A 14365-nucleotide genomic window follows, 5' to 3' on the forward strand; every position below is an offset into this window, starting at 1 on the left:
GCTCCAGTCCTGACTGTCCGGCCAGGCTGGGGCCATTGAGCTCCAGCTCATCCCTGGCAGCTCTAAGAGCAAGCAGGAATGGCTAAGGTGCTCCAGACCCGGGCCAGGCCAGGCCTGGGCACTGCCCCCAGCCCAGGGACACGCGGGTGCTTTGCCCAGAGCCGTGCCCATAGCAGCAGAGCTGTCACACCCCAGCTGGCTGTGGTGGGTGTGAGGCTCCAGCAGTGCCCGTGGGTGCCCTGGGCAGCGCATCAGCAGCAGCACAGGAGCTGTTGGCAGGGCTTTGGGAAGCACAGGGGTCAGCCTCTGCACGGCGACACAGCATGCAGGCTGCAGGGCACAGAGCCAATGGCAGCGGGCATGAGCACCTCTGCGGGGCTCTTTGGCTGCAGCAGCATCGGCCCCAAGGGCTGCTCTGTCCCTGCCGGCCTGCCTGGCTGATGGGCAGGGCTGGAGGCCTTGGAGAGCAGGGGCCATTGCGGGCACGGGTGTCCCAAGAGCTGCCCCCTGGCCCAGCTGGGCCCCACTTGGGGAGGAAGGAGGCTCCCAGCCGCAGCATGGCTGAGCAGCTCCTGCCTCCCCCTGCCTCTGCTCTGGGCCCCACACAACGCCTGCCACAGGAGCCCCTGGGCCCGGCTGTGGGAGGGCGGCTTTGCCCTCACCTGGCTCCCTGGCACCAGGGCCCTCCTGCCGCCCGTCACACATGGCAGCCGTCAGTGGTGAGTCCCTGTCCAGAAAAGTCTCCTCCAGGTGCTGGTCCTCTCTCTCTGTAGGAGAAAGAGGAGGGTGGGGAGTTTGCAGCACAGGCCCAGAGCCACGAGGGCACTACTCCCTGCTGAGCCCTGCGTGAGCCCTGCTCCTGTCCTCCTTCTCCTCCCGTCGTCGCCTCGAGGAACACCGCAGTCTGCTCTGGCTTCTCCTCCGCTGATTCTGGGCAGGGAGAGGCAGGGGAACCTGCAGCACAGGCCCAGAGCCCCGAGCTGTGGGGCTCCTCTGGTCCCTGGGCAGCAGCGTCCCTGCCCTGCCTTCTCCTCCCGTTGTCAGGTCGCACTGACACACGGCCTGAGCCCAGCCTTCCCTTTTGGGGCCAAGGGAAATCTCTGCCCCTGCCTCTGGCTCAGGGTGCTCTGCCGGCAGGTCAGGGAAGGTGATACCCCCAGAGAGAGGCGTGAGCAGTGGAGGAAAGCCTCTCCAGTCTTCCCAAAGGGCACCAAGAAGGAGCCAGGAAACTGCAGGCCTTTCAGCCTCACTCCATCCCCAGAAAGGTGACAGAATAGCTCCTCTTGGATGTCATCTCTAAGCCTGTGGAATAACAGGAAGGGAAAACTGTGGGTGGGCTTACAGCTGTTCTGCAGGTCAAACGACTGAGTTAGCAGAAGAAGAAATTAATAAAATACAAGTTTATCCATGGCAAGGAAGAAAGCAAGGCTGTTAACATGGAAACTGATAAACACATTGGGGTTACTTGTAGTTGCCTTAGTGAGCAGCGTGCATGCCTTCATATTTTGTGGTAAACACATTTGCAATGAATTGTTGACATTCAATGCTTTGTACCAATAAAATACAATAAGCTATTGCTTTGTCCATTGAATATCTTGAGCTTTTTTGATGTAACTAATGACATAATATCACACTTTCTTAGGGGTATGAAAACTTGAGAACAACTTGTAATAAAAAAGAAGCCATTGCTGTCACTGCACAGGTGTATGTGTATGTCTTGTGTCCATCTCTACAGCGACAGAAAACCGTGGTTGACCAATCTCACAGCCACCTCTGCTGCACTGACTGGCTGGGTTTGTGAGGGGAGAGCAGTGGCTGTTTGTTGGAGCTTATTTTAGGTTGGAGTGGCTTTGTGTGGTGGAAAAAATTTTCTTTTAATTTGTGCTTTTAAAGAAAGGCTTAGAAGTTTTTTGTTATTTGGTTTTAAGGTAGTTTATTGTAAGTTATTTAAAAGATTGTCTTCTTGGATAGTTGTGGTTTGCTTAGTAGCTTAGGTAAAGGCACATACATATTTTGATATCTTTTTTGACTTTTGTTTTTTTCTTCTCTCCACCCGCCCAGGGTTGCTGTAATTTTTTATGTGGTACATTTTGTGTTAAATGTTTATAGTTTTTCTTTAATGCTTATTACTTATATTAAATGGTGCTTTTTTACCCTAAATTAATTTGTGAGTGTTAACATTACTAAGAATATGGAGGTAAGGAAGAAGAAAGAGGGAGGACAGGATAGGCCTAAATCTCTTTATCTTAAAACTTTTGATTTTTATGTATAAAACTAACCCCCCCCCCCGTATAAGACTTAAAATCTTCTTGTATAGCACTTAAAATTTTTTCTTTTTACTTTGTGACTAATTTTACTATAATATTTAAGCTTTTGCGACTTTTTGTTCTTTTTGTAAGGTCGTTAAATTATTCTATGGTTTAAATCTAAAATGACAGCTGTTTTTAGTTGCCTGCTAGGGTCTTAAATGCTTCTGACTTGGACTTGGAACGTCTAAAAATGTCTGAGGGACATTTTGAGTTCTGACAGCTGTTGTCAGCCCGGACTTCAGCAAGGCTTTGTCCCGGCCTCCCATATCACGGTCATGGAGCAGCTCAGGGACAGTGGCGTAGAGAAGTGGGCAGTGGAGCTCCAAACACAGAGAGCTGTGAGCTCAGGGGGCCGTGCTGGTGTCAGCCTTGTTTGCCCTATTCCCCAGTGACCTGGCAGAAGGGACGGAGCGCTCCCTCAGCAGGTTTGCTGATGGGACGGAAACGGGAGCAGGGGCTGATAAACCACACGGCTGTGCTGCCCTTCAGTGAGACCTGGGCATGCTTGAGAGTTGAGCAGAGAGGGACCTAGTGACGTTGCACAGAGGAAAGCCTCTCGAAGAGTTTGAAGGTTTGTAATTACCAGGCAAAAGAAGTTCTTTAGTATAGAGGCGTGTATAACGTCATTTTGTGATGTCCACTCAGGGAAACCACTGAACCTCTGTATGTCACAGGAGCAGTTCCTTGTATGCATGTAAAAAAGTCTTTGAGACAAACCGTGAATTCAGAAACTTCCCCTAATATTATGTTGGATTTTCACAATTTTCTGGACTGCCTGGTGAAGCGTAAGGATTTCAAAAAGAAAGTGAAAGCAAACCAATAAATCTTGTTTTAGCTATCAGAAGCATTTCCTGTTTGTTCCTTGAAGAAGTTGCCAAACAACAAAACTTTTAAAATCCTTTCAAAGATCTAATAGGAAAAAGTATTGGCCAAAGTGTTAATCTGTGTTTCTGAATAGGAACATGCTTTTTGTGTCAATTCCAGGTTTGTAGCAGGGTTTGGGGCTTTTTGTGTGTGTCCTTTGAATGTGAGTTGCTTTTATGCAGGACTTTGAATGATTCGATCATGTACCCAAGAGAACATTTTACTGTGTCCTGCTGTCCAGTGCTGAACCGGGTTGAGACAGAGCAGGTGGCTCTATGTCTGTGTGCAATGGGCAGGAGCAGCACCAGGAGCAGCAGCAGAGCAGTGCCCGATGGCTGCCTCGGGACCTGGCATTTGGCCCTGCACTTGCTGCAGGAGTCCCTGCCCGGGTTCCCTGCTGGCCCAACCTTCGCACCCATCTCAGAACCTGGGTTCCCAAGGGGGTTGCCTCAAGTGGTTGCTAGGAACCTGAGGCCATGGCTGCCCCAATTTTGGCTTCTCGATGCTGATGTCAGAGTGGCCATTGTGACCCGCGCAACCAAGGCCTCCAAAGGGAAGGCTGGGCTCAGGCCGTGTGTCAGTGCGACCTGACAACGGGAGGAGAAGGCAGGGCAGGGACGCTGCTGCCCAGGGACCAGAGGAGCCCCACAGCTCGGGGCTCTGGGCCTGTGCTGCAGGTTCCCCTGCCTCTCCCTGCCCACAATCAGAGGAAGAACAGACAGAGCAGACTGCGGTTTTCCTCGAGGCGACAACGGGGAGGAGAAGGCGGACAGGAGCAGGGCTCACGCAGGGCTCAGCAGGGAGTAGTGCCCTCGTGGCTCTGGGCCTGTGCTGCAAACTCCCCACCCTCCTCTTTCTCCCACAGAGAGAGAGGAACAGCACCTGGAGGAGACTTTTCCGGACAGGGACACACCGCTGACGGCTGCCATGTGTGACGGGCGGCAGGAGGGCCCTGGTGCCAGGGAGCCAGGTGAGGGCAAAGCCGCCCTCCCACAGCCGGGCCCAGGGGCTCCTGTGGCAGGCGTTGTGTGGGGCCCAGAGCAGAGGCAGGGGGAGGCGGGAGCTGCTCAGCCATGCTGCGGCTGGGAGCCTCCTTCCTGCCCAAGTGGGGCCCAGCTGGGCCAGGGGGCAGCTCTTGGGACACCCGTGCCCGCAATGGCCCCTGCTCTCCAAGGCCTCCAGCCCTGCCCATCAGCCAGGCAGGCAGGCAGGGACAGAGCAGCCCTTGGGGCCGATGCTGCTGCAGCCAAAGAGCCCCGCAGAGGTGCTCATGCCCGCTGCCATTGGCTCTGTGCCCTGCAGTGTGCATGCTGTGTCGCCGTGCAGAGGCTGACCCGGACGTCTGCGGTGACAAACTGGAGAAGCACGGGCTCTGTGCCCACGTGTACTGCCTGGTGAGTGGCTCCGGGCGCTCCCTCCACCATTGCAATGGGCAGTTCCTGCCTCTCTCTCCTCATCTGCTCCTCCCCTCTGCTGCAGTTCTTTGCCACTCTACTTTTTGCTCAAGAGGACAAACATGTTGGACTCAAAGGATTTCTTCCTCGAGATATCCTAGTTGCAGTGCGGCGGGCGGCACAAAAGGTGAGAGCCTAATGCAAGCAAGGAGATTTGTGCCAGGTGAGGTTTGCCAGAGCTTAGCCCAGACACTTGGAATGGAAGGCCTGCCCTTCAGGCCGCTGTGGGAGAAAATCTGGCTCCCAGCAGCTGCACAGAGGCTCTGGCACAGGAGCCCCCCTCCTTCCACCAGACAGCTCTGTGGGCTGAGACCCAGCAGTGGCCACATCCTGCGCCCTGCCCGGAGCTCTGGGGCTGCCTGGGGAGGCCCCGAGGCTGCTGCTGATGGGGTTGCTTGGCTCTTTCCAGCGCTGCTGCGTCTGTGGCCAGAGCGGGGCAACCATCATGTGCTGCATGGAGGACTGTGACAGATGGTTCCACCTGCCCTGTGCCAAGAAGGGCGGCTGCGTCACACAGTATATTCCATATTACAGGTACAACCTCCCCTCTCCTGGTCACGCCTGGCAGAAGATCCAACATTTCTCACTTTGCCCATCCATTTTCCTCCAGCTCCTACTGCCCTGAGCACCGTCCAGAGCAGGACGTGGAGGCGACTCCAGAGCCGGGCACCAATTGCCTCATCTGCTTGGAGCCTGTGGAGGATAGAAAGACTTTCAGAACCCTGGTGTGCCCAGCGTGCAAAAGGGCCTGGTTCCACAGGGACTGCATCCAGGTAGGAGCCCTCCCCTCAGCCCCAGGGCACAGCAGGTGCTCAGCAGCACCAGGGCCTTGCTCACCCTGCTTCTGTTTGCCCTGCAGGGACAGGCCATGCGCACTGGTCTTTTCCATTTCCGGTGCCCCCATTGCAGAAGCCTAATGGTGTTCGCTTACGAAATGCTCAACCTGGGGATCCGAATCCCCTTCAGGTTGGTGTCCTTCTGCCTGCCTCACAAGACAGGAGGTGCAAGGTCTGTGCTGTGTCAGGCCCTTCCCCACCAGTCCTGGCCCTGCCCTGTCCCGTGAGTCTGGGCTTCAGCTTCACGCACGCCTTGGAAAAGTACGGGAGGAAGAGCAGGGAACACCTGTACCTCCGTGAGGGGAGGGCAGCAGTAACTAATCAGCTTTTCCGTTCTCCATCAGACTGCCAACATGGGAGGACAACGATGCCTTCGCGGATCTAGGAGAGAGGCACAGCAGGTGCAATGCCAGGGATTGCCTTTACCCGGGAGGCAGGGAGGAGGCAGAGGAAGAGGGGTAAGTTGGGGAGCTGCAGCTGAGGCTCTGCAGGGTACCCGTGTCACTTCAAGGGCTCAAAGAGGAAAGAACTAGAAGTGCTTGGCTGGACAATCACTTTGTCCTCAGTGCCATAAACCTAGTTGCTTCCCCAGGCCCTGGGAACTGCTCCTGTGCTCCTCCTGCGCTGCTGAGGGCACCCACAGGCGCTGCTCTGGCCTGAGAAACAGCGTACAGAGCTGGGAGTGTGACAGCTGTGCTGGTCTTGGAACGGGAATGAGGCAAAGCACCCGGTGTCCCTGGGCTGGGGGCAGTGCCCAGGCTGGGCCTGGCAGAGCCCGTCTGCTCCTGAAGGGCTGGGGTTGTGCTCTGGCCAGGCTTGCCTTGGGCCTGGGTGGTCTTTGACATTCCTGCTTGTCCTTACAGCCTCCAGGGATGAGCCAGAGCTCAGTGGCCCCAGCCTGACCAGTCAGTCAGGACTGGAGCCTGCTCACAGCTCAGCAGAATCTGAGGCCATCAGCCCCAGCTCCCGCGGCCCGGTGCCATCGGGGCTGGATCCCCAGGCTTCATCCGCAGTGACCAGCAGCACAGCACGGCAGCAGTCTCTGCCATCTCCCTCGCTGGACACCAGCAGCCCCAGCACACCAAGGTCATTGTACAGCAGCATCCCTGAGCCTGAGGACAGGGGCCATTCCAGACATGCTGGGCCCGGCCGCAGGCGCACCCGCTCCCGCCAGGAAGGTCGGGCCTCCAATGGACCAGTCCGATCGAGGAGTCGCTGTGACAGGCGCAGCAGGACAAGGACTGAGAGGCCCAGGCGAAGGGAGACACCTTCACAGGCATCCCCCAGACGCAGCCGCTCCCGCCAGCAACACCGGGCCCTCAGTCCACCTGTCCGGTCCAGGAGTCGCCGTGGCAGAAGCCACAGGACAGCAACAAGGACAGAGGGGCCCAGGCAAAGGGAGACACCATCAGGGACATCCCCCAGACGCAGCCGCTCCCGCCATCAAGGTCAGGCCCAGAGTCCACCTGTCCGGTCCAGGATTCGCCGTGACAGAAGCCACAGGACAGCAACAAGGACTGAGAGGCCCAGGCGAAGGCAGACACCATCACGAGTATCCCCCAGACGCAGCCGCTGCCGCCTGCAGCGCCGGGCCTCGAATCAACCTCTCCGGTCCAGGAGCTGCCAGGACAGGAGCAGCAGGGCAAGACCAAGGACTGAGAGGCCCAGGCGAAGGCAGACACCATCACGAGTATCCCCCAGACGCAGCCGCTCCCGCCAGCAAGGTCAGGCCCAGAGTCCACCTGTCCGGCCAAGCAGTCACCGTGATGGGAGTAGCAGAACAAGACCAAGGAAGGAGAGGCCCAGGCAAAGGCAGACACCTTCACAGGCATCCCCCAGACGCAGCCGCTGCCGCCCGCAGCACCGGGCCTCGAATCAACCTCTCCGGTCCAGGAGTCGCCAGGACAGGAGCAGGAGGAGAGCAGCAAGTGCTGAGAGGCCCAGGCGCATGGGGACACCGTCAGGGAGGTCCCGCAGAGGCAACCGCTCCCGCCAGCGGCGTCGAGCCTCAACTGGGACCTCCAACAGCAGCACGTAGCCTCGTCTTTTCTTTCTAGTCCATCTGTTCGCTGCCGGAAGTGAAGGTGAGAACGGTCCATACAGGGACCTTGAGATTTGTAGGTCTGTGAGAAAACTGTATTAGCTCTTGACATTTCTACTGGCAGGAAAGTAGTCTTGTGCTAAATCCCTTGACTTCCGTCTTACCATTTATTAAGTGAAAAGTCACTTAAATGATGTGGCTAATGAAAAAGGACTTTAGTTCTGGCCTTTTGACACCAAGCTGAGATGTTTCCCCACTGCTCACTCTTGAAAGTGAACCTCTCCTTAATGGGCTTGGATACGGTTAGGGAGACGTTCAGAGCAAGGTGGCTCTTAGGGAAGCTGTCTTTGGAAAGGACGTGCGCTGTTTTGCTATCATTGAAAAATCTCATTTCAGTAAAGCCAAAAGGAAGAAGAAAGAAGAGAGTGAGACACTGCCTCAAGTGTCTGAAGAAATCCATTACTGTATTGCTGATGATTTAAAAGACTTGTTTGGAGCTTCAAAGAACAAACCAGAAAAGACTGTGGAAATACCCTGGGACAAAGAGGATGCACAGGACTCTGCCCCAGATGACCATTTGGGACTTTTGCCCAAGAACAAGGCAGCTCAGGAGTCGAGTGCTTTCAAGTTTTCCTTCTTTGGAGACACAGAGGAGTTGGGCATCAAAGAAGGTAACAGAAGAACCCTTCTCACAGTGCCATTTCTAAGGAAGAGCTTCTGGCAGGCACTGTAGAGCACTGTGGTGTAAAGAAGGTCAGGACGCAGAGGATTTTCAGCAGCAGAAATCAGTAATTAGGTTGAAGCATTTTGATCTTCATTCCATCTTCTGCTTGTCAAGGCAGTGGTAGATTAATGAGTGGTAAGTCATGATTGCATCTCAGGAATTCTGAAAGGCGTGCTTTCAGAAGGCATTGGGGTTTTTGCTGAGTGGTGAAAAGGCTTGTTGTCATGCCCTGAATCTCTCAAACAGGGAGAAAGGTGACACACCAGTCATATCAAGTTTCAGAGAACCCAACAAGATTTTAAAGGAAATGTGTGTTAATTTAGAGGGAGGAGCAAAAGCCTGGAGTTGACCAGGAGATCCATGGACATTCTGCTTGTTACTGAATTCAATTCTTGGACCTATAGAAGAAGGAACCTGAATGACACATGATGGTTGGGATGTTCTAACCATAGATGAAATGAGGCCTTATAGAAAGAAGACGAAACAACATTAAATTGAGTCACAGTGCTGTAGGAGAGAAAAGAAACCGTGTGAAGTTATCCAAAATATTAAAAAAAACCTATGCAAAAACGCAAAGCAACGAGCCCCCCACACTTTTGCTGAATTCAGAAGGTACTCAGTGTCTTCTGAATGCAACGATACATTCATTAGAATACAGCAGAGATCCCGAGAACAGAGAGGATAATCCTGGAGCAGAGATGTAGCTCAGAAAATCTGGCAGAAGCAGATTCTGTCCTTCCTACATCTGTCTTCTCCACTGTAAGTAAGTATTTGTCTTGAAAGGAGGAATTCTTCCTGACAAGTGGAGAGAATAATCTAGATGTGGCTTTGTTTCTTTTTCGGTGCTGTTATTGCAGAGTCTTGCGGACGCGGAACAATAAAAGTCACATGGCAAGAGGATTCACGTTTCCAAGACAGCAGTTCTGAGCGTGATGATGAGCCTGAGACGTGAGAAACTGAAACGGACCAAGAAATGTAAGTTCCATTTCTATTTGCTGTCTACCTGGCTGTAGTAGTTGGATGCTGTGGGAATATTAATAGCAGCGCTCAGGGAAGGGGAAACTGAGATTGCACACCTCTGAGCAATGAAAGTCGTCTTGGAAAACCATTTGTGCTGCCCAGAGTCAAAACTCACAGCAGCCCATGTGACATGAAGCTGAATATGAAAAGAGAGACGTTGAGCACAAGAAATTAACTGGCTCATTTTGGTTTGACCAACTCCAAACTGAGTTTGGTCAGAAGCCAAATACACAGTCAGTTTTCTTTTAAGAAGAGGTTTATTTTTTTTCTAGAAGGCTCTATTTGGCTACTAGGGAATAAAGCTTTTCAATGTATACCATTTCTCTGAAGCACTACAGTTTTAACTTGCATTCATGGGATTTGATAGTACAATTTTGGATGCTAAAATCCCTTTGTACTTGTCTAGGTTTGTTTCTTTACCGTGCACAGAAGGTGCTAGAGTTGTCTTCTTTGAAGATGATGAATGCCTAAGAGGTATGTCAGAATTTCTTCACCCCCTTTTGTATTTTTTTAAATTCTTCCTGGAATTCTGTGAGGAGGGAAAAATGCTGCCTGCTTAGGAATGTTTTCTAGTCAATTCTTGGCATCCTTACTTGTGCTCAAAATTGTGGTAGAATCCCGTGAGAAAGTCCTGGTAAAATAAAGGCCAAGCAGATTTCTGGCTTTCTTCTCTTTCAGGTAATTGCCTACTAGGAATCTGGACTTTTACACCTTACCAAAACATTAGCCCCATGACAGGTTACCTAGACATTTTGGATCCTTTCAGGTATTTATATAATGTTTAACTTTTTCCTGTCTTTCTGGAATTACCATTAGGAATTCTGTGTTCTTGTCAGCCACATAGGTCCCTGTGGTTCTTTGTCCTAATGAATCTGGGGTTTTCTCTTCTGAATCCAGGGGATTTTGTATTTAGAAACAAAGAAAACAACAACCAAAGGAAACACACAGAGTCCCCAAAAATTGCAGAGGCCAGCAAAACAATTGCTTGTTATATGTTTTGTAGAATAGAGTCTTAAGACAGGCTTAAATGGTGTGCATTTCTCAAGACTGACTCGATAACGCTGCAGAAATGTATTGCTGTGTTCATACAGTTAGTGCCCCGCACTCTTCCAGACGGTCTGATTTGCAGGGGGTGTTAAAATGGAGAGCTCAGTCCTTAGCAGGCCTCAGTTCTGGGGGAAGATGTGTGATCCTGGTGCTGAGCTTCCAAAGAAACAGCGGCTATTTCACTGCAATTTAGACTGCAGCATGCTGAGGAAAACCGCTGCTGCCTTTCATTGTCCTGCGGACACCAGGCTGCAGTAGGGAACATTTCTGTTGGGAGACAACGTCTGGTGGGGGGCAAGAGAACAGGAAGGATGTGAAGAATTGACTCCTGACTTTATTGCCGTGTTGTCCATGATTGTTAGAAGCAGCTGCACAATCAGAAGTGTTTAAGCCTATTAATTGGTTCTTTTTTTTTGTGCAGAGGGCCCAAAGTTTTTTTGTAGATCAGTAGAGTTCAGTGAAGAAAAAGGGTTGGGAAGACTGACGTAGATTATTGCTTGAGGTGAGTATGTCACATCTGTTCCCTGGGAACTGTAGGTGAAAGCTGAGCACGGGGAGGGAATGCAGGTATGAATGGGTGTTGCCGTGCGAGACCAGCTCTGGGCAGGCGCCTGCAGCCACGGCGGGAGGAGGGGAGAGGCGGCGGCTGCTTTTCCCCCTTCGGCTCTGCGAGGCTCAGTTTTAGCACGGGAACAGTCGAAATGGCGACACGGGGCTCGGGTGCAAACACGTGTTTATTGCAGAAGCGTGTTCCCGAGACACCGGGGCACCGAGCGGGGGTCGGTTATACCCCGTGCCGGGGCGGGGTCGGGAACCTCAGCCGTGGCAATGGGACGGGAGGCAGGGGACAGGGGCATGGAAACCCCGGAGACCGTGATGGGAAAGGTGGGGGGGGGCAGGGACGGACCGCGTGGTGAGGGGAAAGGCGGAGGGGCGGGGGACAGGGACCGGACCGCATGGTGAGAGGGAGTGATAAGGGAACGCAGGGTCGAGACAAGGGACCGTGGGGGGAGGGCGAGTGAGAAGGCACGCAGGACAAAGGGGGAATGCGCGGGAAGGGAGGAGGGGGGTTGGGGGGGAAGAAGAGAAAATTACAAATCCTACAAATGGGCATGCAGAATTAATTCAGGACCTCGAGAAGAGCCTGCAACTTTGCAACTCCCCAGTAAAGGAAGTGTTTTAGTCTACCAGTGTGTATAACTTCATGTTGTGTTGTTTTGTCCAATCAGGTAAACCACTACATCTTTGTATGTTACAGGAGCAGCTACTTAACTGTATGTAAAGGATGTATTTAAGAGAAGGAGTGAATTTAGAGACTTCTCCTAATAGTGGATTCAGAAACTTCTCTGAAGAATTTGTTAGATTTTCCTTTTTTCCCAGAATGCTGAAGGAAGCATAGGGACACCAAATAGAAATGTAAGGAAACCAATAAAGTCTTTAGTGAATAAAACGTGCCATGTTTGTTCCTTGAAGAAGTCGCCAAACAATGTTACTTCCAAAACCCTTTCAAAGATCTAAGAGGAAAAAGTATTGCCAAACCCTGTTCGGCAGTGTTTCCAAGCTGGGGGTGATGGCCTTGGGTGCTGGGGAGCCCCGGGAAGGCTCCAGTCCTGACTGTCCGGCCAGGCTGGGGCCATTGAGCTCCAGCTCATCCCTGGCGGCTCTAAGAGCAAGCAGGAATGTCAAAGGCCCCCAAGACCCGGGCCAGGCCGGACGAGAGCAGAACCCCCGGCTCTCCAGGAGCGGACGGGCTCTGCCAAGCCCGACCTGGGCACTGCCCCCAGCCCAGGGACACGCAGGTGCTTTGCCCAGAGCCGTGCCCATAGCGGCAGAGCTGTCACACCCCAGCTGGCTGTGGTGGGTGTGAGGCTCCAGCAGTGCCCGTGGGTGCCCTGGGCAGCGCATCAGCAGCAGCACAGGAGCTGTTGGCAGGGCTTTGGGAAGCACAGGGGTCAGCCTCTGCACGGCGACACAGCATGCACACTGCAGGGCACAGAGCCAATGGCAGCAGGCATGAGCACCTCTGCGGGGCTCTTTGGCTGCAGCAGCATCGGCCCCAAGGGCTGCTCTGTCCCTGCCTGCCTGCCTGGCTGATGGGCAGCGCTGGAGGCCTTGGAGAGCAGGGGCCATTGCGGGCACGGGTGTCCCAAGAGCTGCCCCCTGGCCCAGCTGGGCCCCACTTGGGGAGGAAGGAGGCTCCCAGCCGCAGCATGGCTGAGCAGCTCCTGCCTCCCCCTGCCTCTGCTTTGGATCATCATCAGCCGTCTCTTTGCTGAAGACAGGTGCTGTTTTTAACCAGCATTTGATTACGGCAGGTCTGTTGACATCCATTTTGTGTAATCTAAAAATAGCTTGTTCAGCTAGGGAGTGAGGACATGCTCCCTACAGGTCCAGGGAGCCTGAGGCCATGGCTTTGCTATGTTCAGAAGGCATCTCTCTGCTTAGTTTTAATCCAGCTGGACTGAGTACAACAATACCCCAGTAGAAACACAGAGTTTGGAGTAGGTTCACAAACTGAGCAAGTGTCCCGGCTTCCCAAGAGGTTTCTAAATCTTGAAGCAGTCAAATCTGGCCCTAGCCTGGACGCTATATTCAGTTCACTTTGCCTTTGCCTGTGTGATGTGACCAAGGAGTGAAAATACTCTTCAAACCAGAACTACAGAATTCCGTTTTATTGGTAACCTGTTTGTACGTGCTCTTATTTATTATATACGTCTCATGTATTGTTGCAATTCCCCAAAAAAGCACATCCTGTAATTTCCATGTGTAAGTGACTCCTGTGATGAAGGGCTTGTGACTTCTTGGCCAGTTACTTTTTGTAATTGCAGAAGAAATCTCCTATTCACCCCAAATAAATAGAGTTTTACTGCTATTTAAGCCCGACATTCTGCTGAACATTCCACATTAATGCTGGTTTTGAAGATGATACCTAAAGCTGTTAGGGTTGTTTTACTGATGGACCTGAATTAATGCAACATCCTTATTAACTCAGTCTTTTTAATTATACGTTGGGAATTTTCTCCGTAGCTTGGCCTGCTATTTGGGACCATTCACTTTACTTCCCCTTTTTATAATCAAAGTGTATTACTGAATCCCATGGGTCCTTCAGGATTTGCTCCAGCATATCAGTTGTCAGGACATTAAAGTTGTTAATTTTATTAAGTGTCTGGGGTTTGTTCCAAATTCAGCATTGCTTTGCATTAGTGTAGGAGCTGAAGAGGCAGGATGCTCGCTTTACCATTTCATAACTTAAGGCAGCAGGTATTTTTGCAGCACTTTTCCCCTAGGCTAGGGCACATCTTTCCAATACAAAGAGTTATTCCTGGGACAGGTGAGACTTTTAGACACTCAGGTACACTTTTGTCTGTGTTGATTTTAATACATCTGTGGGAAATACAGATTTCCCACACAAAGGGAAAACTTTTCCTTATTTAAAAAGCAAAAGTAATCCCCTGTAAAGGTATTTTAGTTGTAAACCCAAGGCTTGTTTTCTTTGAGGAGAGAGTTTATTTCCTTTCTGCCTTCAGTTTAGTACCTTTTGGAATTGGCTCACCTTTGTTTCCCTGCTTTCCTTCTTACAGTGATGACGCACTTGAAAGGGATTTTTATTGGACAATACCCCAGCAGGGTTTGAACCATGATCTGTTGCTTTGGAAGCCAGAAGTTATAGACGACAAGTTTGCTAGACTTAGCATGAAACATTTGTGGACTACAATTTTCCTCCTGCACACAGCTCAATTTGAGGGATTTTTAGGATCTTGGGCAAACTTGTTACTGTTGTGAGCTTGAGGGGGGATGGCCATCAGGGATAGTAACTGGGGACAGCTTGCCATGCTGGGCTTCAGCCTGTTGTAAGAGGGAGCAGGGTATACTCCGTGGGGCAGGAGCAGGCAGAGTTTGTGCAGCGACAGCTCTCCCAGCCAATTGCAGAGATGCTCGGTGCAGTGGAAGCATTTGTGGTGCTTCCCCTGCTTTTATTTTTAATATGCTCTTCCCTCCGTCCCGCATCAGGTGATGTCCTGAAGCTTTCGCTCTGGTTTGTGCAGTAGAACTTGGCTAAACCAAACACG

General features: G+C 52.0%; 1 protein-coding gene and 1 long non-coding RNA gene across 2 annotated transcripts; both read left to right on the forward strand.

Annotated features, from left to right (window-relative positions):
* The first annotated feature begins 703 nt into the window (after positions 1-703).
* On the forward strand, positions 704-8282 carry LOC140684967 (uncharacterized). The gene is given in 12 exon segments (XM_072934979.1): positions 704-719; positions 4039-4143; positions 4476-4567; positions 4653-4754; positions 5037-5161; positions 5238-5411; positions 5413-5454; positions 5456-5593; positions 5808-5921; positions 6056-6186; positions 6327-7547; positions 7901-8282. Coding segments are annotated over 11 exon segments (2214 nt in total). The 3' UTR covers positions 7502-7547; positions 7901-8282.
* An 824-nt stretch (positions 8283-9106) lies between these two features.
* LOC140684980 (uncharacterized) lies at positions 9107-11686 on the forward strand. The gene is made up of 5 exons (XR_012058039.1): positions 9107-9203; positions 9655-9722; positions 9927-10014; positions 10717-10797; positions 11554-11686. It is a non-coding gene; the product is annotated as an uncharacterized lncRNA (long non-coding RNA).
* The last annotated feature ends 2679 nt before the right edge of the window (positions 11687-14365 follow it).

This window comes from Taeniopygia guttata, chromosome 12, assembly GCF_048771995.1.
Source record: "Taeniopygia guttata chromosome 12, bTaeGut7.mat, whole genome shotgun sequence".
Classification (NCBI taxonomy): Eukaryota; Metazoa; Chordata; class Aves; order Passeriformes; family Estrildidae; genus Taeniopygia; species Taeniopygia guttata.